The sequence below is a fragment of the Nyctereutes procyonoides genome, unplaced genomic scaffold, assembly GCF_905146905.1.
Source record: "Nyctereutes procyonoides isolate TBG_1078 unplaced genomic scaffold, NYPRO_anot_genome, whole genome shotgun sequence".
Lineage (NCBI taxonomy): Eukaryota > Metazoa > Chordata > Mammalia > Carnivora > Canidae > Nyctereutes > Nyctereutes procyonoides.
The window spans coordinates 47,069,293-47,095,519 of NW_026575126.1; the positions used below are offsets into that span (position 1 = coordinate 47,069,293).

Below are 26,227 nucleotides of genomic sequence, written 5' to 3' on the forward strand. Positions count from 1 at the left end.
CTTATCCCTGTCTTTCTGTCCCCTGCTGTTGAAGGAAAACCTACTAAGGATGGTGATAGGTAACCATTGCTATAGTGCCACCAGGCGTTAAGTGGCTGAGCTGGGGTTTGAAGTAGGATCTGCCCAGCCCAGGAGCCTATTGATGGCAGTGCTTCATGGGTTGTGCTCCGGTCATTGGCGTGGAAAGTTTTTGAACCCATACCGGACCACCTTGCCCTTCCCAGATCTCCACTAAAGCAAATTCTCTCTACCTGTTGTGGAAAATGCCTTTGGCAGGACCAATTCTTGGCCTTTGGGTGTGGAAGGTGACTTTCAGACCCCCTAACCTTGTCCCAGTGTGGGTTTCTTCTCTTTACTGAGTGCCCTCATTAGGTGGTTGTGAAAATTGAGACCAGACTTGCCAGATGCGGATACTTTACGCGTAGAAAGTGGTTATCACGTGGCAGCTGTTACTCTTGTTAGTTTCCATGGTATTGTAGTTGGGTATGAATAGTGTGTCTAGACCACTCATTGTCCATGAACCTTGACTAAGCATCTAATGGGTTGGACCTCTGGGGACCCAAGGTGTGTGATGTGTTGTGCATCTTTAAGGATTTGTAAGCCAATTGCAAGAGATAGGTGGTTAATTGTACACATTCTGCAACTTATTGAGGGGTGGGCAAATCCTGGAGGGCTTCCTGGATGACATGCCTTTTCATCTGGGCCTGAAGAAGGGGGCTGGGTTTTATAAGACTGCAAGTTGGACACGAACATTAGAAAAACCCAATTCTGACCATGAATCCCAGCAACTTGTGGATAGGGTCAAAATGGTGCAGTTAAAATCATCCCGGAGAGTCTCTCAGGAAGGCCTCTGGTCAGAGGCTGCAGCCCCCAGTAAAGGGGCTGGTGATGCCTGGTGACACCAGGAGGGGGCATGACGCAGACATCTCAGCATAAGGCTCCTGTGTGTGGGTGGTGAAGTGCTCCCTCCAGCAGAGGCTTGGCAGAGGCACAGGGGGACTGAGCAGTCCGGGGCACCCCATGCAGTGCTGTGGCGGCGGAGGTGCCCTGCTGTGCACATGTGCTCTGCAGGGTGCTCCTGCTGCTTGGATCCAGTGCACATAGCTCATTAGTATAAATCAGACATGCGTGTCATGTGTTGCCACAGAACAGAAGGCTTACAGATAGTGTAGTTTCTCCAGAGAGGATTTTTCTGGGGTTGGGGGAGGGAGGATAGACAAGTGGAACACGGGGGGTTTTAGGGACAGCAAGACTATTTTATGTGCTACTATAATGGCAGACACATATCAGTACCATTGTCCAAACTCTGAGAGTACTCTGTACCAAGGGCAAGCCGTGATGTTAACCTGGGGGTGGTTACAGTGTGTCTGTGCAGGCTCATCATTCATAACCAATGTCCCCTATGGTGGGGAGGCTGTGCCGGGAAAAGGCGGGGGTACAGGGAGGGTGCACGGAAAAGCTCCATACGTTCAGATCAGCCATGGACCAAAAATGACTTTAAAAAATAAGTCTATTGAAGAAAAAAAAAATTCACCTCTTCCAGCCTCATGGAGCAACTCTTGCAAATGCATATCCTCTTCTTCCATCCTTATGTGAAGTTTGGACTGATAGAGAACCCCAGTGGGGAGGTGGCTTGGTAGGAAAACTCTGGATTTAAGCAGTCCTTGGAGTACAGGAGTGATTTCAGGTCGCTGGCCTCTGGTGCTGGGTTTCTTGAAGAGAAAAGCCAAATAGATCTTAGCCTGTCCTTGGTCTTTATTTTTCCCCTTTCATGGCCATGGTGTCATAGAACAGATTACTGGGTGGTTTGTGTGTGGCTCCCCACTGCCCCACCCCATTTTTCAGTTTAAACTGCATACATTGATGTTCTTCTAAGGTGATAATGCTCCCTGCTGCAGTGTGTAAGAGGCAGTGCTTTACCATAGCGCCATCCCATCCCCTCTGTCCTCGGAACATTCTGGCACCCCAGGGATTTGGGAAGGTGGGTGCTGATTTTGCTTCTCATACCTGAGGGAGAATGAGAGACTGGTATGAGCCTGAGAGCCAGGACCCAGTTACCTGGTCAAGTTTGGAAGGCAAAGTCCTGTAGACCCTGTTTCATGATAGGCATATGGGAATGGGTATTGTCCTCCTTTAAAGACCTTCCTTAAGTGAGTTGGGAGCTGGGCTCCCTTCTTGGGAAGGTACCTTGTAGGTGCTCAGTGGGTGTTTAAGGAGCACACACTCTGCAGCTTTATCTGCTTCGTGAGCTGGTTCCTGTCTCCCGGGGGCTGTGGGGCAGCTCAGCCCCTTTGGTTTCATTAGGCCTCAAACTCTTCCTAACCTTACTTCCCTCCTTCTTGATCTTGCCACCACCCTTACTCTTACCCTTTTAAGGTAACTGGTTTTTCTGTTTATTTATTTTTCTAATTTTTCAAATGTTGAAAGGTTGGAAGGATCATATGTGACTTGGATCTTACAACGTGTGGCAGGAGCTGTGCCCCTCTGGTCCTGGCTGTGGCCTTATTTCTGGACACGCCTTGTTTCTGGACCTCGCACACGTGTGACCTGGGTCTCCTCCCTGGCCCTCCCATCTTCTTCCAGTGCTGGTGTCTTCATGGCAGTGTCCCCCTGGAGTCTGAGAACTTGGTTTTGATCCGGTTATGGACTAATGTCCCTGTGAGGCCTCTGTAAAATCCAAGTTCTTCCATCTGCACATGTGACTGGTAGCAGTTACTGTCTCCTGGGGTCCAGCGCGGAGTTTAGGATGGGGGAGATTTGGATTCAAATTTTAGTGCTGTCAGTATTTAATCTGTTTGAGCTCATTAGCACACCCATAAAACGGCCTATCGTGGTTGCCACATGGCTCTGTGCACTCACTGGATGTGTAATTTTGGCTGTGAGCTTTCCAGCAGCCAATCCCAAGAGGGAAACAGAATTTCACAGGATTTGTTAGGGAGGGAAAAAATAAAACTGGGTCTCTCGGAGAAATCCAGAAGTTCTACATCTTGAGATCTGAGTGATAATGGTAAACAGCGTCTTTAATACGTGGATGGATTGTGACAACAGTTAAGTTTGGAGGTAGGAAAGTTGCATGCTTATTTAAAAACATGGTTTCCTATCAGTGAATGCTTTCCTAAGTTGAAGATCCCCACAGGAGTAGCACCTGTAGGTCAAGACTGTGTATTGGGGGGGCCCCACCCCTTTCTAGTGTCCCCTGTACTGAGAGAAGTCCATGTAGGAAAACTGGAGCTCTTAGGTTTTACTAAGTGTTTCTAAGGTTTACTAAGTGTTTCTATGTCCATGTGGAGCCAAATGGCACTTGATCAGCTCTCTCTTCTGTTGATAAACAGCTGTACCTGGGAATAGATCGTTGTTCAAAGCAGATATGGTCCAGTAGTAGGGGTTCAGAAAAGTGTGTAGAAGCTGCAAGACTGTCTTTTTCCGTAGCAGTGCAGAGTATGCTCCCTGAAGAGAGCCCTCCACACACCTCACTGTGCCCTCCCCTCCCGTTTTGTGTGGCTAATAAGTGATCAGCTGTGCTCATTGGGTCTTTCAGTCTCAACAGGAATTAATTTTGAAAGGAAAATGGAACTTGTCTAGATAGCTTGCCCTAAATAGCACATAATCCAGCTCGATGAAGGAATGGTGAAATGGGCGGGGTCTGCTGAGTAATCTCGACTATGCTTTCTTCCCTTAGGTGAACTTCGACAAGCCATCGTGGCCATGATGAACAGGAAAGACGAGCTGGAAGAGGAGAACAGGTATCCTGATTTTTCAGGCTTGAGGAATAGTCTCTTTGACATTAAACCTCCGGGACGAAGAATATCACAGATGAAGGAAATCTTGCTTTGACAAGATTGTGACCAATGATCTCCTTTTGTGTAGGATGTACCACTTTAGCATTGGGAGGGGATGAAAGCCTTCCAATCATGGCTCTACCTTAGAACAAACTAAGGATTTGGTAAAGCAATGTTCCTGAACTTTTTTTTTTTAAAGGAGACTCTGAGATACAATTCACATATTATGTAATCGGCCTATTTAAAGGGTACAGTTCAGTGTTTGCGCGCATGTACAGCTGTCTCCAAGGTCCACTTCTAGAATGTGTTCACCTCAAAAGCATCCCATACCTGTTAGCTGTCTTCCTCTGCCCCTCGCCCCCCAACACAAAGCAGGCTTTTGAGTAACCTTTTATTTGAAGGCCCGTCTTCCCATGTCCTGAGCACTCAGATACTTAGTTTTCTCAAATCAGGGATACCTAGGGCAAGATGGTATTTGACTTCTTTTTGGCTTGTTCAGAGCAAACAAGCCCAATTGCAGATAGTGAGAAGGTAAAGACTTTAATTGTTTTGGGTTCCCTGTTGAAAACAATGGTAGCTGCTTGCCCCATGTGAGCTCTGCTGCTCCCATCTGGTGGCCTTGACTATGAGCTTCTCAACTGTGACCTTGTCTTGGCCTCAGGGCAGTTGGTGGAGGGATTTGCCTGCAGTTGTAGGTTAGGCTTCCCGAGCCATTGTTTGTCTCCCTGGGGGTCAGGGGACATGCGCCCTTGGGCCTGCGTGTGTGCATTCCTGTTGCTTCCTTGTTCTCCTACTCTGAGCAGCAAGCAGGAATTAAGTGTCCACGGTGACAGGTAATCATGATTGTCCTTCATAAACCTTACTGTGGGCCCTGCTCGACAAGCTTCTTCCTCCTCCTCTATGAAAACACATAAAAGAAAAAGCATGATTTCTAAAACAAAAGATAATTTTTAAAAAAAGGAATCTCGAGACAGCACAATTGTCCAACTAAGAAACTTTAAATGAAGGGCTTGTAGATACTACAGGATTCTTTTTCTTTGCTCTAGCTGGAGCTGTTCTCTTGGAAGAAACTGTAGGTTTTGTCTTACCTTGTGAAGAACAATAGTTATAGTCAATTTCTCCTTCCAGTGGGGGAAAAACAGTCACACCATGTTTGTGTCAGGGGGTTGCAGGCCCCAAGAAGGGAATATTTTCAAAGCCCTAAAGGAACTGCGGACTTCAGAATTGAGTGATGGAATGGGGTGTGTGTGTGTGTGTGTGTGTGTGTGTGTGCATGCAAAACTCCCAGTCCCACTTCTGCTTATATCCTGATGTCAGCTGTACACTAGGTTTGGGATGTAGGGGCCCCAAAGTCAGTAAGCGCTCTCTGGAAAGATCCATTCGAGGTCCAGTGAAGTACAGTCAGAACCTTGTTTGGCTCACTTCTCGGTGGCTAATCATGGCTCTTTCTGGAACAGCTTCTGTCTTGTCTGCTTTACAAGGCAAGGATGACCGAGAAGTGAATGTTATTTGGAGTATTAACTCTCAAGCATAGTACAGAGCAGGATCCCTGCAGTGTGAGCCCAGGTAACGCTATAAAACACTAGGTCTGCCCGTGTCACCTGGAGATGGTGGACAGGATGCCAGTGTGCTTTGTGGGTAGAAGGGGAAGTGAGAGGAGGCCTCTGTCCATATTCTACTCTTTCAGCTCACGGGACACTTGGGGCCTGTCCTGGCATCTCTTCCCTGGTTAAATCTCTTCTCTGATTCAGCTGTGACAAAATGGTCTTCATTTCATGTGTGGCCTCTCTGGGTGGCATGCCTTGAAAGGAGCTTGCCTGGGGGTCTCTCCACTCTTTGCCTTTAATTTTGCTGGCCACAGCTATGGTGTGTGTGTGTGTGTGTGGGGGGTGCGCCACAGAACCTGGGCCATATCCTGGTTCTTCCTCAGAGGCACATGAGCAGACTTAGGTATCTCTGTAAATCACTTCAGATGAGACTGGAACACAGGTTCATATAGACCCTTTGTGGAAAATGAAGGGGTGTGTTTTGGTGCGGCCGTCTCCACTGGCCATGTCTGAACAGATGGCCCCTCTGCCCAGGTCTTTGCGGAACCTGCTTGACGGTGAGATGGAGCACTCTGCGGCCCTGCGGCAGGAGGTGGACACCTTGAAAAAGAAGGTGGCTGAGCAGGAAGAGAGGCACGTCCTGAAGATCCAGGCGCTGGCAAGGTAGGGGGGGGGGCAGAGGGCCTGACAAGTGGGTGTGGCAGCGGAGCTTTGTGCAAACCTCAAGCACACCCTTCCCTGGCACTATTTTTTTTTTTTTTAAGATTTATTTATTCCTGAGAGAGACACAGGCAGAGGGAGAAGCAGGCTCCATGCAGGGAGCCCCATGTGGGACTCAATTCTGGAACTCTGGGATTATGACCTGAGCTGAAGGCAGATGCTCAACTGCTGAGCCACCCAGGTGTCCCTTCCTTGGCACTTTAATCAACAAAAAAGACCAAAGGAGAACTATACATTTGAAATTTTAACTAATTACTGAATGATATACATGCATATGGTTCAAACTATAAAAAGTACACAGCATTAAATGATGAGTGAGTCCCCCTCGAGTGGGCAGTGGTCAGTCCAGAGATGTTCCACGCATGTCCTTTGTTTTGTCTTTTCACTTACCTCTCCTCCCTTCCTTTGACCTCTGTGAAACATGGTCCTTTATTCCACTCCCACTCACTGGATATCATACAGATGCTTCTGTACTGCTGTACTGGGGCCACTGCCTTTCCAATAGTTTCTGATCTCTCATCTACTCTAGAGTTGATCTGACCAGGATGCTGACAGCCAGGCATTGGAAGTGGCTTGTGATCATTTCCTAATACTGTTTGTAATGATGCCACATTCATAACCTTTGTGTTTGTCACTCTGTTCTATATTTGTTAGAAAAATTCCTTGAGGTAGAATTGCTGGGTCAAAGTGCAGTAGTTTTCTAAGGTAGATAGAGGTCAACACCTCCTCTGCCCCCCATCCCCAACCTCTGAGGCTGAGCTAACTGTCCCAGCAGGAGCAGGTGGGAAGGCCTGCTTCTACTCAGCTGTGCCTACAGAGGTCAGGCCCCATTTCTGGGTCCCTGGTAATGTAACCTGGTAAGGTGAAAAGTGGCATTGGCATAACGGTTTGCATCTGCAACTTCCTAATGAAGAGTACAGTTGAGTGTGTTCTTAGTGAAAAGCCATTTTATTTCCTTTCCTGTGATTTAGTTTATATCTTATTAAGGAAAGCTCACAATCTCAAGTCCCATAAAAATGTGGATTTTCCTGAATTTGTTCACATGCAAACATTTTTATGTACTGCACTTAAAATCTATAACTGTCATTTCTTAGTCTGCTTCTCTGAAGCACTTACATTTTATGTTAGTGGCTTTTATATGCCCAGATATGGCATTGCATTGAGCTAATGTACCACATTAAAATAATTCCCATTTGTTGGACATTTGAGTTCTTTCCTGTTAGGTAGGATAAACAGTTTATCAGTGGTTCTTTAAAGCTGCTTTATTTATTTATTTATTTATTTATTTATTTATTTATTTATTTATTTATTTATTTATTTATTTATTTAAGATTATACTTACTAATTCATGAGAGACACCCAGAGAGAGGCAGAGACACAGGCAGAGCAAGAAGCAGGCTTCAGGTAGGGAGCCCGATGTGGGACTCCATCCTGGAACTCCAGGATCACTCCCTGAGCTGAAAGCAGACGCTCAATCCCTGAGCCACCCAGGTGTCCCATATTTACTTATTTTTAAAGGTTTTATTTATTTATTCATTTGTGAGAGACAGAGAGAGGCAGAGGCCTAGGCAGAGGGAGAAGCAGGCTACCTGTAGGGGGCCTGATGTGGGACTGGATCATGCCCTGAGCCAAAGGCAGATGCTCAACCACTGATCCACCCAGCCTCCCCTAGGCTACTTTAAAATGAGGCCAGGATGGGGCTCCTGGGTAGCTCAGTCAGTTACGCAGCCAACTCTTGATCTCAGCCTGTGTTGGTCTCTGCGCTCAGCAGACAGCCTGCTTGAGATGCTCACTCCTTCTGCCCCTCCTCCTGCTTGTGCCTCTGCTCACCCTCTGGAAAGAATAAATCTTGGGGAAAGGCCAGGAGATGATGTCCTGTGGATGTGCAGGGAGTCCAGAGTCCTGTCATTCATAGCAGCATTACTGCCCTGGTTCTGCCCCGTGATGTGTGTGGCACTAATGGAATTGTTACATATATGTTCTCAAAAGTTGGCACAATGATCTATTTTTAATTAGAATTCTGCTTTCTTCATACTTGAAAATGACTTCTCAAGACCTCATGATGCGTCTCAATGCATCAGACAGTTGAAGGACAATGACAGGCACAGTACTTGGCATTTTCTCCACTGGACCACCATTTTGCCTTGGCCATGCCAGGGTTCTGTCATATAATTGTGTTTATGATAAAGGCTGAAGTCTGTAAACACTCTGGTTCTGCTTTTCATGGTCATCTGGGGGTTGTATTAGGGGTCTGCTTAGCTTTGAGTCCCCACTCTGTTGCTGGCAGATTATGCATCTCTGGGTGTTTGAACATCAGCAAGTGTTCATTTCCTTGTTGAGGAAATAGGATGATGATCTGCACCAGAAAGAACAAAATTCAAAAGGGCTTGCGGCTCTGGACATGAGCAGTTGAGTGTATTTTATAGTTAGTGTGTTTAATATAGGATAATTCTGGGGGAATTGTAGATCATGAATGGAATAGATGAACCTAATTTCCTAAGCAGTCTTTATTTTAAAGATTTTATTTATTCATGACACACACACACACACACACACACACACACACACAAACACACAGAGGGGTGGGGGCAGAGTCACAGGCAGAGGGAGAAGCAGCCTCCATACTCGATCCCGGGTCTCCAGGATCACACCCTGGGCTGAAGGCAGTGCTAAACCGCTGGGCAACCCGGGCGGTTTAACCCCATTTGAACAGTGGGTAGCTAAGAGTTGAAGGTGCCTGAAAGTTTGCAGAAAGAACACCTATGAAATTGCACACAGTTAAGCGGGAGACAAGAAGGACGCAAATGGAACAGCTGGATGTGTGAGTTTTTTTTTTTTTTTTAAAGATTTTATTTATTTTTTCATGAGACAGAGAGAGAGAGAGAGAGAGAGAGAGAGAGGCAGGCAGAGACACAGGCAGAGGGAGAAGCAGGCTCCATGCAGGGAGCCCGATTCAGGACTCGATCCTGAGGCTCCAGGATCACATCCTGGGCTGAAGGCAGGCACTAAACTGCTGAGCCACCCAGGGATCGCCTGGATGTGTGTTTTGATACAGCCCAACTGCTGACCTGTTCCAGAGAGTTCCTCTGTTAGTTGTTGGAACTCTCTTACTGCTCCTTGCCCCAGAAGGAGAGCTATCAGTGTTGCCGGATGGTAGAGGTGTGTGGTCAGTTGTTGCTTGTGAGCCTGGGGTGCGGTTGACTACGTGCCTGCACTGGGGCTGTTCTGTTCTCATGTCCTCTTGTGTTCAGGTGGCAGGTGTCACAGTGGAGGTGGTTTAGTCTAGTAGTTGGTGGCACGGATTCCAGTGTTGGCCTGTGGGAGTTGAATCATGGCTTTGCTGCTGCATTATTGTATGAGCTTGAGCAAGTGACTTCCCTTGTTTCCTTAACTGTAAGAGGAGGTTAAGAAAATCCTGGACCTCACAGTTGTTGCAGGATAAAGTGAGAGACTGTGTGTTGGCTCAGTCAATGTGCTTCATAAGTGCTCAATAAATGTTAATTATCATTATCTTTTTTTCTTGAGTACAATAATTATATTACTAAGAAACCTTATCTAATCAAAACCTGAATTTTAATTTGGCAATGGTGCAGAAAGAATTAAATGCTAGGCTATTTCAGACCCTAAAAAGTGAAATTATTTTTGCAGTGAGTATGGGAATATGCTGTGTGTGTTTGTACGTGTGTGCTATACTGGCTCTGAATGTTGTAAAACTGAAACACCGTAGGAAAAAATCAGCTTTTTATCACCTTCTTTTTTGCTCAAAATTGATGGCTTCCTTTGGTGCTGTCCTGGCTCAGCCAAGAATAAAATTGTGTAACCAGCTCAGTGCTTTCATGGCCCTAACTGGCTGCTCAGTCCCAGGGTGGAGGCATTAGTGTCCATAGCAATTCTAGGCCTGTGAGTCTCCCTCCCTAAAGGATTATTTCCTACTGAATTAAGAAAACTGAAGCTAGGAGTCAGGTGTTCACAGAAAGAAGGCCTTTACATGCGAACTACCTTTGAGAGAAGCAAGTGAGCAGGGTAATTGGATTATTGCTGGGATGTTTTCTGTTTTTTGTTGATTTTATTACTTAGCTTTTGCTTTGTAATAAATTTATTTCAAAGTCTGGTAGTTGAAAATACATGTTCATGATCCTCCACAATTCTGGGGCTTAGAAATCAGGGAATGGCTCAGCTGGGTGGTTCTCAGAGTTGACCATGAGGGTGTAGTCATTTGAAGGCTTGATTATGCCTGGAAGATCCCCCCCCCTTTTTTTTAATGTATTTGATAGAGCACACGTGTGTGCACAAGAGGAGCAGAGGAAGAATGAGAGAATCCCAAGCAGACTCCCTGCTGAGTGTGTAGCGTGATGTGGGGTACAGTCCCACAACCCCAGCTGAAATCAAGAGTCTGATGCTTAACTGACTTGAGTCACCATGTGCCCCTGTGGAGGGTCTACTTACAAGCTTACTCCTAAGGCTCTTGTAAGAGGTCTCCATTCCCTGCCATGTGGGCCTCTACCAGTAGGGTGGCTCACAGCACAGTAGCAGGTTTCCTGGAGTGTGAGTAACTTAAGACCAAGAGAACACACTCAACATGCAAGACATGGTGTCATTCTTTTACAACCTAATCTTGGGAATGAAAACCTATTACTTTCCCCGTTTCCTGTTGTCCCACAGATCAACCCTGATTTAGTGTAGGAGGGATCTACACATGGATGTGCTTACCAAGAGGCAGGGATCATTGGGGGTCAGTTTGGAGCCTGCCCACCACCACCACCAGGATTCTTTCTCCCTGGGGCAGACACTATCCCAGTCTTTCTTGGTGAGTGGTTCTTTCTTCCTGTTCTGTGTGATTTGGTGGGACTGACCCTACCACTGCCTAACTGGTCTCCAGAGTAGGGCAGGTAATCCAGGTCTGGATAGTCAGCTTGTTCTATTTCTTGGTCACTGTGATTGGATCACAGAAGGTCATGTGGCCAAGTTGATTTGTTAAGAGCCAGTTATGGCATTCTTGAGAGGATAGGATGTAAGACAGGCATTGTTGGCATCAGTCTTTGCTGCTATGTGGGAAGATCCTGACCCCAAATGGTAACACCATGGAGAGATGGAGGGAGAGAGAAACAGGCAGGTTCTAATGATACACCTTAAGCTCTTGGATCTAGTCTTTCCTGAAGCTGTTATTTATCTAGACTTACCAGTTGTATGAACTAATTACTTCCTTCAGTTATTTGAATCAGTTTGTGACTGGTGTTCTCTGTTACAATCCTGAGTCCTAACTAACCAGACTTCTTTGTTTGGATAATAGGGGGTTGGAGCAAGTTGTTTCCTTTGTGCCTAGGTAACATTGCTCCCTCAACCATCAACCTGCTAGGTTCACAAATAGACGTGTGGCTGGTCGTGATTCATGAAGAGAGTGAAGAGCCTGTCCTGAAGAGCACCCAGTGTGTGCTTCCACAGAGCCCAGCTAAAGGGCTTTGCTTCCTGTCGCCTGTTGGGACTGGCCTTACTAATACTCTTGGTCACAATTTTATCTCCTGTTGAGGCACTTTAGTGTGCAAACAAGAATATGTTGGTTGTATGATGGTGCCATTTCTTTCATCCTTCTGAGCCTCCGGTTTCTCCTCTGTTGAAAATTTAAAAGACAGTGGGTAGCATGGGGTCTTCCCCATACTTCCTGTGAGAGGACAAAAAGGATGTTGTGTGGTGTGTCCTGAGTGCTGGCTTGCAAGGACTGTGTCTAACCCTTGGCTAAGGAAGCAGCACAGTGATTCTGGTCCTGGCTGGGTCACCTAGCAATTTCTTACATCTTCCTTTCCCTGGTTGTGCACTGGTGCATAATAATCTGAACTAATGTTAATAAGCGTTTGGCTGTAGAAACCCAATCCAAATTAGCTGTGGTCAACAGGGCAATTTGGTGTTGGTGGGACTGGTCACTCTATTCAGGTGTTCCTGGACCTGGGCTCTCCAGTGAGGTCAGTGCTCCCTCTCCTCTGCTCTTGGCTCTTTGTGTCCTTCTTGGGTAGGGCCTCTGCACCTAGCAGCAAAGTGACCTCTGATGGCACCGAGCCTTGTGTAAGATCCAAAGAGAAGAGACTTTCTCCTGATGATGTCCATATATAGTCTCTTAGACTCTTCACTGGGCATATTGTGGCTGGGAGTGAGCAGAAGGCCATGATTGGCTATCTCACCAGGTCTCCAAGGCAGGCAGATAAATCATGTCTGTTATACTTCTCTTAGGTTTGTGGGGAAGATTATAGGAGCCTTCAGGAGATCTCCAGGCTTATCATAAATGTTCAGTGGCTGTCCCCTGATTTCTTCTTAGCTGGTACATTGGCTGTGGGTGCCTGATGCTGAGGCCAGACAAGAGCACGTAGGTCTCTCCGTTGTCCTAGCTTTCTCTTGCAGCGAGCATCTTAGAGCCTTTGGTCACTGGCCTTCACTTGACCTTCAGTTCCTCCCAGTGTTCTTTTTGTCCTGCATATGAGACAGAACTGTACTGCACAATCAGTAAGGGAAGGTTGGGTAAGGTGCTAGGTGCCCCACTCCCATCATTCCATCTGGACCCCTGGAGACCTTTACTGACTTTCCACGAAAGCTTTAAATCTCAGTGTCTGCCTTTTATTTTTAAATTAGAGAAAAAGGAGGAGTAGGCTTCTAGTGAAAAAGGACAGTAAATCTCTTAAGTTTCCATCTAAAGGCATTGATGATGGTTTTCATCCTGAGTCCAATGGTCAGAGGTGAGAAGGTCAAACATGGGCTGTATGTCCTCGTTTCTGTCTTGCCTTGTTTGGGTCTTAATGTCCAATAATAATTGGACCTCATTGATAAGCACTGAATCATGTGGATGTGTAGTTCTCAGGCTCTAGAGGAGTCTGTATTCCTTTTTTAGGATAATAAAAATATTTGGGGGTGGAATTTGGATAAGGTCCCCTGTACTATACTGAAATGAAATGTGTAGCTGCTATAACTTACCTATAGAACTAATTATTAAAATAATGAAAAAATAAATAAAATAATGAGTGTAACACCCTAACTGCTATGAAGGAGAAAAAAAAGGAAAGTAATTTATAATAAAAAGTAGATTTCAATATATATTGGCCAGGTATGGCTTTGCTGGAAAACATGATGCGGTTAAGTGCTTGCACCTACTTATAATGCATGAGTTTGGATTAAAGGCAGTAAGAAGATCTTAAAGGCCTTGATTATAAGAACAGAAAATGAAAGCAGAGCGTGGGTGAATTCTAGGGTAAAAACCAGTATGTTGTGTGTATTTTAAATGAACTAGATTGTAGTCAGACTAGAAACAAACTTGGCACCTACACGAAGGGTCCTAGGACGATTGAAAGTATGATGGGGGATCCAGGCCTGCCTTGGTCTGACTGGATAAATGCTAGCAGCACCCTGTCATCCCGGTGATGGCCAAAAGCATCTCCATACTTTTGCATTGCTTAGACTTTGCCAAACATGAGTCCCCTGGGGAGCTTTCGAAATGCCTATGTTCACACCTCTAGGAGGCAATGATGTTTCCCAGTGAGAGTCCTTGCCTTTGCTCTTCCCCACTATTCTCATTTTCAACAAGATTGGAGAACTAGGCCATCAGAATTGGGTATTCAGGAGCCTTCTGGCCCATTTTCAGTTGCTTTGGTCTCTGAGAGGGTTTGGCTAAGGACTAAACCCTGACCACAAAGATTTCTCTGTTGAGAGCTCCCACTGTGTGTCCCAGCCTACTCTGGTACTCCTGGCCCCTCACTTCCCCTTGGACACGACACTTGCTTTCCCCAAGGTTTTCACTGGCTCTTGGACTGAGTCTCATTAGCTAAATGAATTGTGTTCTTTGTCATTCTTCAGTGCGTCCTTGTCAACAGCTGACAGGTCCTTTATGACTTATACCAGAGCAGCCACGGAGAGGGGAGTGCATGGTGTGGGACAAGGAGGAGTAGAAAACGTATGTGTCAGGGCGGGAGACAGGATGGCTTAGAGGAAGCCCAGTTCCTGAAGTTGAATGCTACCCACAGTCAGTGAAGGATGGTTAGTACTCATGGGCTCATTTGTTGAGTCACTCATCAAACATCTACTCTGTGTTAAGCTTAGTCAATCAGAGACAGAGTTAAGACAGAGCTGACCCTGACCCATAGGTATGAAAATCGAGAGGGGTGGGCTATATATAAACAAAGATTTTAACCTTTTGGCTGGCCATTCCTTATGCTCTAGTTGGGCCTTCTTGGAAGAAAGTATTATGTAATGATATATGGGGTAAGCCTTGGATTTGAGCTCTGCTTCTCAAGGTCAGGACTAGGGTGAGGTGAAGGAGAAGGTCACTCTGAGGGCCATCCAAGTGCTTCTGCCACTTTGAGATGAGAGATTCTGGTGGTAATTGTACCCCTAATGCCTTTCATCTAGAAAACTGGGATAATCATCTCTCCCTTATAGATGCTGTCGAAGAGATAATGCATGAAAAGTGCTAAGCACAGTGAGTGCCCTGAGTAAGTACTTAGTAAAAGCCAGCCGTGCTTGTTACTGGTTTCGTGGAAGTAAATTATTCTTCCATCCAAGCTTGCAAAGAGTCATTTTCTGGAGTTAATCTAGCCTGCTATTGCTCAGATGTAACTAACTTTCTAATAAAGAATTCTTTGGGTTGAAGAGCTAAATGCCTCACTTAGACTTGGATATATATTACATTTACCAGGGGAGCTTTTGAAACTGTGTCCAACACCCCCCCCCCCACCACCAAAAAAACCCAATCGCACACCAACTGTGCAGGCTTCCCCTCTAGACCAATTAAATCAGAATCCCTGGAAGCGAAACCCCAACTGCTCCAGTAATTCGAGTGTGCAGCCAAGGCTGAGGTTCGGTGGTTTAGAGCAGCACTCCTCAAACTTGAATGTTTCCACCAAGTCAAGTGCACCTGGTGGTCATGGGGACCTCAAACTCTGTTTCAGCAGGGCTGGGCAGAGCCAGTAGCAGGTGTTTCTTGCTAGTTCTGGTGATGCTGATGCGTCGGCTTCCTGACCCACACTGAGTAGCAAGGATCTGAAAAGGTGAAGTTCTCTGAGACCCCCTGAGCTTATTATAGAAAGTTGAAGGCACTTATTTTTTTTTCCTTAGTCAAGTTGGGAATTAGTTTTGTTTGCTAGTTTGAAAAAACGAATACTATGATCCACTATGAGAACTAGCACCATTAGCATTTGTCATTTTTGCTTTATTTATTTTTTTAAAGATTTATTTATTTACTTGAGATAGCACAGGGGGAAGAAGGAGAGGGAGAAACTCAAGCAGACTCAGTGCTGAGCATGGAGTCTGATATGGGACTCCATCCCATGACCCTGAGATCAGATCTGAACTGAAATCAGGAGTCAGGTGCTTATTAACTGATGGTACACATCCAGGCACCCCAATATATTTTTTTCAAAGACTGATTTTATTTTAGAGAGATGGGGTGGGGGAGGGGCAGAGGAAGAGAACATGTCTTAAGCAGACTCCACATTGAGCATGGAACCCAAAATAGAGCTTGGTCTCATGACCCTGAGATCCCCATCTGAGCCAAAATCAAGAGTCTGACACCTGATTGCACCACACAGGCACCCCTTTTGATGATACTTTTAAGCTAACAAGGAAAACCATGCAGACTTACTTTTGATGGGTCTTGAATGGTCTGCATATGAGGTATTAGCGTGTGCCCATCTTGCAGGTTGATTTGCTCACCTGACATTGAATTGGATGCTCTCATGTTCAGATGTGTGCATGTGGAATTCCAGGGCAGTCAGCTGGAGAGTTTTGGAGAAAGCTCGTCTTTCTGTGCTTTTTTTTTTTTTTTAAAAGACCTTTATGTTGTAAAAGTAACATGCAATGGAACAGAGCATCCCAAATCTCCCAACCCTAGTATGATTATCTCCCCTTAGTCAATTTAAGTACAGTTTTTACATCTACCACCATCAGTGTGTGCATGCAATTTTTTAATGATGTTTGCTTGTGTTTCTACGTAGTTTTCAAATTATGTTTAGAGAGCCTCCCCCCGGGAATATAAAATGTACAAATTGCAATCCTTAAGTCTGAGAATAAGAGCAGTTTAAAGAAGAAAAATCCCCTGGACACAATTACCATTGATGTGTTATATTTATTATTTATGAGGTATTTTATTCCAGTTCATTTTATGCATACATTCATTTTACATAATTCAGATCACTCTGAATCTGTAAGTTTATCTGCTTTGAAAAGCAATTAGCATCCCACCATGAACATTTCCTCTCGTTATTCCCTTCTGTGGATATCCTTTTCAAAGGTCATGTGGGATTTTGTGTTGGGCTGTGTCCTTGTTTCTCACATCCTTTCCTTAACCTTTTCTCTCCACTCCCCACCCCCCTTTGGGGGCAGGATTTCCATGAACATTTTTTGGTAAAGCTCTTTAGATTAAGGACTTAAAAAAATTCTAGATCTGTAAAAGCTCTTGATCCATATTGCCAAAATTCTTTCCAAGAAAGAGGTGTCACCCGATAGCCCCATGGTGGTATGTGGAGGGCCTCCCTCTGTCCGTTCTGAAGGCAGAGAAGGACCTCACGGGTGACTTCGTGGTTTCCACATGGGTTTGGTTTTGGGCTAGTTTTCTGACATGGTGGATGCAGGCTGAGATGTTATCCTTGCGTCTGTCACTCATTTTCCCCTCTGTGAACTTCTTTCCTCTGTACATCCTGGCAAGAGCAGGATCGCAGGGCAAAGGATATGAATCTTTTAACGGCCCAACTTAGGGGTTGCTTTGGCTCCAGGGTGAGGCAGAAGGACCCACCCAACAGCATTGGAGCAGGTTTCTTCACCCTTCATCACCCCTTGACTCCTGCTTTTGCGAGTGTGGAAAGTGAAGGTGTCCTTAACATGGATGATTTCCTGGATGATTTAGGGAGTAGAGACCTGGGGATCCTCTCTCCCTCAGACAGAAAAATGGAAAAGCCAAATGTGATAACATTTGAACCTCAAATTATGGAAGTACCTTCTCAGACACCATGAGAAGTGGAGAGCCATATAAGTTCCTTCCTGCCCCTTCTAGAATTATGTGATCCATGTGAGTTTCCTAGATATTTTTTTGTATGAATACCATGAACAGGAAGAGAAGATCAGGAGCATCATGGCATCTGTTACAGCAGTCACGTACAAGGGAGAAAGCCGTGTGCTTGTTTGTTTTCTCTAATGTTTCCAGAATCCAATCAAAGACTCAGGTTTTGTTGATGGACTAAAATTTTTAGGGGGAGTAAGCAGCAAGGTATATTTGCACGAACATCTGCGTTTTGAAGCACGTGCCCACGTTGAATGGTTAAGCGTTAGAGCCATTAGTAGTCACTGCCAGATGTTCCATGCAAAATGTGCACCAAACATGGATTTGGGTGGTTCATCAAGATGCGAAAAATCTGCAGCTGCTGAGGGAACAGGGAGAAGGTTGTATCTGAAATATTGTTGCAGCTCATCACTTTCCCCATCAGAGCACAGGAGCAGGAGATAAAAAAAATTACCCAAACCAATAAATACGATACAACTCTGATTAAAAGGTTATGATAATTATCCCTGGTAGGGGGAGGGTTATGGTGTGTACCATTCATTGATGCTCCATTTGCTGTTTTTTTTTTTTTTTTCCTTCCTTCCTAATGAGAAGTGGGTAGAGCAGTCTGGAGGAGTAAATAACAGTTTTGAGGACAAACTAAAGACTGGAGAGCTGGGGAAAGAACATTTGGAAGAGAGAGCACGCTATCTGGAGTGAGCATTTGTGCTACTTGAGAGAAGTGGTTGAGATGAACCATTTGGACCTGGCTGATCCCAGAAGCTGGAACCCGTTGCTCAGTTTAACATCTTGGCTTTTCCCCTTGACCCTAGGAGAGGCAGATTTTGTAAGCTGATTATTCGTAGAAAAATTTTCGAACCTTGCCTTTCCGGTATGGTTCGCAAGGTGGCAATTTCCATGTCACCGAACATGAAGCCTGGGTCTTAAATATAGCCAGCATGTGAATGCCCTGCAGGCGGTGACAGTGGCAGTGACATCACCACCAAGCAACTTCTTGTTATTCTGGAGCCGGGGAGGGGGAGCAACAGGAAGCTCAGTGGAGGGGAGATATTCTTGGCAGCAGCAGAAATGCAGTTTCAGGAGAGACAACTGTCAAACTGAGGGATTTGGGAAGTTTGCAAAGTTTATTTGCTCGTTGAACAAATGAAAGTTCAGAGTTTATACTGGGTGCCAAACACACCGCACAGATGCCTGAGATGCTTACTTGCCATCACATGGTTCCTATGGCCTAACCAGTGTCATGAAAACCTTTTAAGCCCAAGAACCCTTTCTTCAAATGCAGCCTTCCTGAGAGTGGAGCTGTGTGGGGTGGGGATCCTGGAACGCCACCTACTGAGCTGTAGTAAAACCCCTTGTGAACCACGCCACCCAAAGAGGCCATTTGAAAATGTTCACCTGGGGGGAAAGAGGTTTGCTTTTGAGTCCAGTTGTGCCTTGTTTCTGTTCCGTGGATCTGAATCCACACCAGGCCTCCGCATCTCTTCCCCACTCTCTGGGGCTGTTGCCCAGGGGGTGTTCACCAGGAGTCAAGTTAATGGCATCTTTAGGTCTTGTTTTTCTCTTCATTGACTCCCCTGTCTGTGCGGTTTCCTAGTGCCATCTCTCTTCCCTGTGTTCTCTGTCTCCCTTATTTGCTCTTTTTCTCCTCCCTCACTGCCCCCCCCATGACATTTGGCTGCTTCTAGCATGTTACTATGTTAGCTGTTGCTGACTTTTTTTTTCTTAGATCACAAACCTTACAGGGCTGCATTGCTCTCAGGTCTGTTTCAGGGACCTGTGCAATGCCTGGCATGTATTAAAGCCTGGAGGGGTCTTGAAGGAACAAATGTGTATTGGTCAGTCACTTCTACGTTGTTGCTCTGCTGCATTGAGCTTATCTTTCTAACGTCTTTTTGTGGTCTAAGAAAGCTACCCACCTATCACATCTGCATTCTAAGCAGCAGGAAGGATGAAGCAGAGGAGGAGGAAAAAAGTTTGTGCTGACTTTTTTTTAAGTTTTAAAACATTTGGGATCCCTGGGTGGCGCAGCGGTTTGGCGCCTGCCTTTGGCCCAGGGCGCGATCCTGGAGACCCGGGATCGAATCCCACGTCAGGCTCCCGGTGCATGGAGCCTGCTTCTCCCTCTGCCTGTGTCTCTGCCTCTCTCTCTCTCTGTATGACTATCATAAATAAATAAAAAAAATTAAAAAAAAAGTTTTAAAAGATTTTATATAGAGAGCATGGGGTGGGGAGGGGCAGAGGGAGAGACGGAGTCCCAAGTAGACTCTGCTGTGTGCAGAGTTTGATGTGGGGCTCTGTACCATGACCCTGAGATCATTACCTGAGCTGAAATCGAGAGTCAGATACTTAACTGACCAAGCCACCCAGGTGCCCCTGTGCTGACCTCTTTTAAGGAGATTACCCCCACTCTCTCAAAACAGTTTTTCACTTATGTGGCCTGAATTTACTCTGTTAGGAATGCTGAGATTTTTTTTTTTTTTTTTTTTTTTTTTTTTTTTTTTTTTTTAGTTGGGTATCTCATCATCCCAAACAGGACAGCAGAAGGGAAGAATTGGTATTTTGGTATTTTGAAAGGCACAAAGTGGTCTGTGTTCAATGCCTTGAGCATAGTCCACTCTCAGAGGGAAAAGTCACTTTTGTTATGAGAAAGATGAGGTTCTATTTTGTGGTCATTGGTAGATTCACTTGCCCCCACGGTGATGAGCAGAGTGGCTTTTTTTTTTTTAAGATTTTTATTTATTTGACAAAAAGGCAGATGCTTAATGGACTGAGCACTCATGTGCCCCCCCCCTTTTTTTTCTTCTTAAAGATTTAGAGATTGAGAGAGTGCTGTGCATGCAGGTGGTGGGGAGGGGCAGAGGGGGAGAGAGGGGAAGCAGATCCCCTGCTGAGCTGGGAGCCTAATGTGGGGTTTGATCTCAGGACCCTGAGATCATGAGCTGAGCTGACACCAGGAGTTAGATTTCATCTGACTGAGCCACTCAGGTGCCCCAGAATGGCTTTTGAGTCAGGAAGATCTTGGTTCAAATCCCTGTCCTAAGCATTTGCTTGCTACGCTAGCTGTGTGATGTTGGGCATCACACTTTAACTTTACTTCTGTGAACCTTAATTAAAAATAATCCATAAAAGGGGGTAATAAAGCTTTTTCATTGGTGATGGTAAGGATTGAAGGACGTAATGCAGGTAAAGAAACGTGGCAGTGTGTGGAATAGCAAGTTGATGGCTGGAGGGTGTTTTAATATCTTCCCATGTCTTGATCACCATCTTAATCAGTTATGGTTTCCAGATGCCCAGGGATCAAAAGATGACAAAAACATGGTTTCTGAGTTCCAGAAGCTCACAGAAGGGTATGGTAGGCAGAGAGAAGAGTCTGTGCAAGGGCGAGAGAGGACCATTTGGATGGTATGTTGAGGAAGATAGCTCGACATGGCTGCAGTCCAGAGCCCTGGAGTCCAGGGTGTATTTGGGGCATGACTGAGGAAGGGTCCGGAAGAAAGGCCTGGGGATAATTCCAAAGGCTCCAATGAGTTTGGCCCTGGTTCTGTAAATGGTGGAGAGCTAGCACTGCCCCTTAGGCAGGAGAGTACTTAATCAGGTCTGTTCTGTGGACCATTCCCTCTCCCAGGCCCTGTAGACCGGAGGACTGAGTGTAAGCCAGAGCCATTCAGGTAAGAGGTGGTGGCTGCTGCATCTAAGTAGGGTGGTGATTCCAGAGAGAAGATGGTGCCGTGAGACCATGGTGGGATCAACACTGAGGGGTGTGATGCTGGTTGCTCCACACTTGGATTAGGCTCTGTCTGCCCAGCAGCCTTGGTTCCCTGGGGGTGAGGGGAGGATAAACAGGCTGTAAGTGGAGGTACTTGAATAGCTCCTAGAGCAGAAGACCATACCCCACCCGGGTCCTTGCTGGCACCAGTGTTTTCACTGCGAGGTTTTCTTCAGGCCTGAGCATCCTTCCTAGTGGCAGGGCTTTTGGCAAGTGAAGCAGCATGGAAACCATGAAGCCCTGTGGCGATGATAGCCTGAAACCTCAGCTAACGAGCTTGCTACTGCCCAGTGATCACATCTCCATGTTGGGTGTATGAACCTGTATCCCTTTGTAATTGCTGTGGTCAGAACATGAGTAGGCCCCCAGTCCACTAGGGAGGAGGTTTCCCTGGGTCACTGGGGTGGTCACAGCATGTGATTTGGGTTCATCTGTACAGATTGAGGCTAATCTTTTGACTCCTTTATCTGACTTGAAAATTGCTCAACTGGGCAAGAGATGTGGTCTTCTAGCAGACAGACGCATGGGGATGGTCGGCACCAGGGGGGTGTGACCTGGGTTTTCTGCCCAGGTTGGTTGCTAATTAGGTTGTGACCTTGGCTTTCCAAGGACCTAACGAGACCAAGATGGCTCTGTCCTTCTCTGCCACCTGGCTACAGAGTGAAACTTAATAATCTGTTTGCCCACGTTTCTTATTTAATTGTCTTATTATGGTATTTTCCAAATATATAGAAATAATCTAACCCACCACCCAGCCTTAGCAGTTCCTAACATTTTGTTACTCTTGTTTTGCTGTCCCTTCACACTAACTGCTTGGTGTTTCACTGGAATGCTTCAAATGCTAGGTATTAGATCACCTGTGAAATTGGTTTTATATGAATCTCTTACAGGTAAGGACTCGTGAAAAACCTAACAGTATGCAATGCTGTTATCCCCTTTAATACAATTAGCAGTGATCTCTTGGTATCATCTATCATCACAGATCTTTGTTTCAAGTTCTTACAGTGGCTTCAGTTGAATCTGTTTGGATTTTACTTTTAGAAGTAGAAATCTGCTCATGTCCTCCTCATGATTAAGATGCTCTGCATTGGGAGGGGATCTTCACTCTTGACCATGGCCTGCAGGCCCTGCACGATCTGACCTTGCCTCCTTGCTTCCCTGTGGGGATCTTTGTTTCTTCTGCCTGGGGCATCATACCCTTGGGACTTGGCACGGCTGCTCCCCTTCCTTGGCACAGCTGCTCCCCTTCCTGATCTCTGAAGAGAGGGCAGCCTTGTCTCAGCATGCTCCCCCCACCCTCTCCTCCAGACCTATTCTATTAATCCCTTCTAGTTCTTGTTATGTGAGTGGATGGTTATACAGTACAGCCTGTCTGCACTGTGTGGCCGGGGTGCCTGGAGCACACCCCTCTTGTAGGAAGAAGCCTTTCCCCCTCTTTTAAAGGCTTTATCTATTTTCCAGAGAGGCAGAGACACAGGCAGAGGGAAAAGCAGGCCCCTGGCAGGAGCCCGATGCAGGAGTCATCCCAGGACCCCGAGATCATGACCTTAGCCAAAGGCAGATGCTGAACCACTGAGCCACCCAGGACACCTCCCTCCTTTTGTAATCATAATACTGGCACAGGTGGTTAAGGCTCTCAGAAGCAGCTATGCCTTGTGATGGTTACTGTTTACATAATAATACTTTGTAGATAACCTATGTAGACTCTTTGGTTTCTGTAACTCTTTCCTGTTAAGAGGAGGTCCCAAATGCATATTTGAGTCCTCAGCCCCCACATACAGTGCAGGAAACTGGTTTATAGGTGGCAGGTCAGGACCCCTGCAGGCGGTCATCTCAAGGTTTTGCCTCATAGTATCTGGAGAGGAGACTGTAGCCTGATGGGTTGGGACCTAGGGTTCTGAGTAGAGCTATCTGGAAATCCTGTCTTGTCTGTGCTGTGCAACCCTGAGTGCATCCCTTCCCTGAGCCTCAAGTTACTCATGCATCAAATAGGGTGAACCGGCGTCTCCAAAGCAGCAGGCAGCAAGGCCTTCTTTGGGCTCTTTAGTCGCTTGCACACAGGCCGAGGTCTGTTTGCAGCAGCATTACTGAGGACTGTGTCTGCCTGGGAGGTGAATGAGCGTGGTGTGTACCCCATAGGTCCCTGAACACGTGCTGCCTGTTAATTAGGGGTGGAACGTGGCTGAATAACTTTTAACCATTTTAGAAGTGTTCTCTCTGCACCATGGATTGTTTGGTTTCCTACCAGCTCAGTTATTCCTCACAGCGGCCAGTGAGTTGGGTCCTTCAGCTCCCAGTTTAAAGGGGGATGTTCTGGGGGAGGCAGGTTGCCCAAGGTCCCACATCTATGCAGTGGGTGGGGCTGGGGTTTGAACCTCTGTCTGCCTCCTGACTGTGTTGTCGAGTCCCCTTGATTTCCCTCTTCACGGCCATCAGGGTGGCGTTACACCTGTGTCATGGTCGCAGTGGGTCTCTTGAGTGCTGTGTTTTTGTCCCGGCCCTGGCTGCTCGTGGTCCACACTAACGGTGGTTTAAAACGGGCTGCCTCCCACATTGTCTCAGTTCCATAATAGCCTCTGGTCCTGAACCTTCATCTTGTTGCCCGTCTAAGTCTCTCGGCCAGTCTCCTGGTATGTACGACGCAGGCCAAGAGCCTCTGTTGCCTATCTCCCTCTACCGTTTTTCCCCGAATCTTCACGGGGAACTTGAGAATGCAGCTTTCTCAGAAAGTTTTATGTAGCAAGACATTGTGACAGGAAGACAAATTGTGGAGCTTTAAATTGAAGAAAAACAGGAGGCAATTTGTCTGATATGTTCCAGTTCTGTTCTTTTACCTTCTTCCAGTCTGAGTTATGGAGACAGTTTCCTCTCGCTTTGAAGGTTAAACTGCTGGGAGCTGTTTTATCAGGGAATGTTCTATTAAAGCATTAAGAACAATTAGACGTGGAGTCCTTTTTTAGTTTTTGCAGATTTTGACATCTAAGTTATTGGGAGCTTGGCTCTCTCTTTTGCTCTTCTTTAAAATTTAGAGAACGCTGGAATGATCTATATTTTAGGGTAGGAGGGGCATTTGGCAGCAGGCTTACTATAGTCCTTCAGAAGGAGAGAAAACGTTTACTTTTAGAAGTGGAATCTGATCCTCTAGGCCTGAGGGCTTTGATGGGGGGAGCTATGCCCTCCCGTCCTCGGAGATCCTTGAGATGGGTCAGGGTATCCTTTTGTAGATTCTAGCAGGGTTTTCTTCATAGCCCTGACTCTGGTTTATAATTACATATTTGGGGGCCTCTCTGATGATAGTCTGTCTCCTACTGGACTTGGACTTCCATGAGAGAGGGGGGACATGGTGTTTGTGTTGTCTGGCTGTTCAGGCCTGAACCCTGCACCTAACACAATAGATGTTAGGAATCTGGAGTATTTGAGGAGTAAGTGTATCTTGAATAAAACTTGGTCTCTTTCTCCCTGCACTCCCCCCCCACCCCTGTCCATGCACCTGTGACACACTCTGCTGGATGTCCCCATCCTGCTGGTGCCACCTGACAACCCCTTCCCACTGCAAGGCCACTCTGGTGCCTATTACACCTGTGCCGATCAGAAGAGAAAACTATCCCAGAGGAAGTAGATTTGGTGGGAAGGCTGGTGACAGTGTAATTATGTGCCTGTGATTGCTTGGAAATATTCTGTACATCATGTTGATGGAAAAATATTGTGTTAAGTTGGTGAATTCAGCAGAACACACAATTTAGCTAAGCCTTTGGGAGGAACAGCTAAGAGCTCCTGAATGTTCATCTTTCTGAGAGCCCAAGAATGAGGTGAGCCCAGGAACGTCCCTAACAGGTACAGTGGAAGATCTGGTGTGGGACACCAGACCCCTCCAGTGGCCTTTGCCTTGAGATTGGTGCTATGCTTTGGTGGAAAAGAAAAGGGTCGACTGGACTGATTGGGTGCTAAGAGCCCTGGGGGGAGAAGACCCAGAACTTGGGTTGCCCTGCTGGAGAGGCCACACCAGCATGGAGAGAGAGAGTTAAGGGGTCACAAGCCCTGTGGCCTTCCCTGCTGTGCTGGTGACAGTGATGCAAGGAGGGGACCTGTGCCCATAGGCATGACGTCATGTAAGCTCAAGTCTGACTGACCTGGTGGAGTCCAGGTCCTTTACTTTGTGCTGTGTGACCTGGGGTACCTTTGAGCCTGTTCCTTCATCTGTAACGTGGGGGTGTGAGGATGAAATGAACCTGAGCCCTTAGCCTCATCCTCCATGCATGGCTTTTGGCCATGAAATTGTGAACTCCGCCAGTGAATGCCCAGGAAGTTGTCTTTGACATTGACCCCCAACTCAAACCAAAAATCTTCTTTTGTAGAGTTCAGTTGAATGGGTAGAGGATGGGATTGGCCACACGTGCTCCTTGTTATGAGTGGCCCTCCTGGCAGGGAGACTCTTGGGGGTGTCAGTAGAGAGCACCTCTTGTTCGTTATCTTAGCAGTTAGAACAAACAAAGTGGCCAGATGACCTCTGCCAAGGACATCGGTCCAACAGGGCTGCTTTGGCTTCCAAGTGTGGTTGGCATCTCTATAAGTGCGTTGATGACTCCATGCCAAGTTAATCCCCAATTGTGCCTAATTCCCAGGTCCTGGCAGAGCCTGTAGAGTATTACAGGGAGCTGATGGCATTCCCCACCTGTCCAGAGACAGTGGCTCAGCTCACTGTGGGTTTGACCACTTTTCTGAACAGAGGTGAGAGCTATTTAATTCCTAGTGATCCGAGGGCCCAGCATGGAGCAGATATAAGAGGATTTCGAGAACCCCAGCCACTTCATGTGCTAGGCTTTGGCTTCAGATGTTTCTGACTAAACTTGTATCCCCAACTGGAAACTGCATCTCCTTAGAACCACAATGGAATGTTAATTCAAGAAGGTAAGTAACTTCACCAGTAGGAGGATAAGAGACCCTACTGACCAGGGTGCTCACACCTCAAAGGTACTGGCCTCATTGCCCTGGATGCACGTCTTAGGAGGGATGAAGGAACAAGTAGCTTGTTGCTGCTCTGGCATCCCTCACTCGTGGCAGACGTGAGTCTTCAGTCCCTGCACTCTTTGACACAGACACAGAATCTTCTCAATCCCATGTCTAGGCTTCCACTTCTAATCAGAGTTGGTTCTTCAGGAAAGATCTGTTCTTGACCTTTCCTGCCTATTTGAACCCTAAGGAAGGCCCTTTCCAGAAAAGGTAGGGTAGCCAAACATCCTAACAAATGGTTCTAAGGCCACGTGGGGATTACGAGCCTGGTAAGAACCAGGAGGAGCACCGAACTTGTCCTGATGGGCAGGCCTGCTCGTGATGCTGAGGCATTGTTTGAGTTGACCATCCTGCCACCCCCTAAAGATCGCCTCAT

At 46.4% G+C, this 26,227-nt stretch overlaps 1 protein-coding gene across 2 annotated transcripts in view; it reads left to right on the forward strand.

Annotated features, from left to right (window-relative positions):
* Positions 1-26,227, forward strand: part of SNX29 (sorting nexin 29) — a 530,502-nt gene that overhangs the window by 123,351 nt on the left and 380,924 nt on the right. For both annotated transcript variants that reach the window (XM_055339302.1, XM_055339303.1), the window contains exons 12-13: positions 3,680-3,743; positions 5,861-5,989. In XM_055339302.1, the coding sequence (XP_055195277.1) occupies positions 3,680-3,743; positions 5,861-5,989 (193 nt within the window). The remainder of the gene's footprint in view (positions 1-3,679; positions 3,744-5,860; positions 5,990-26,227) is intronic.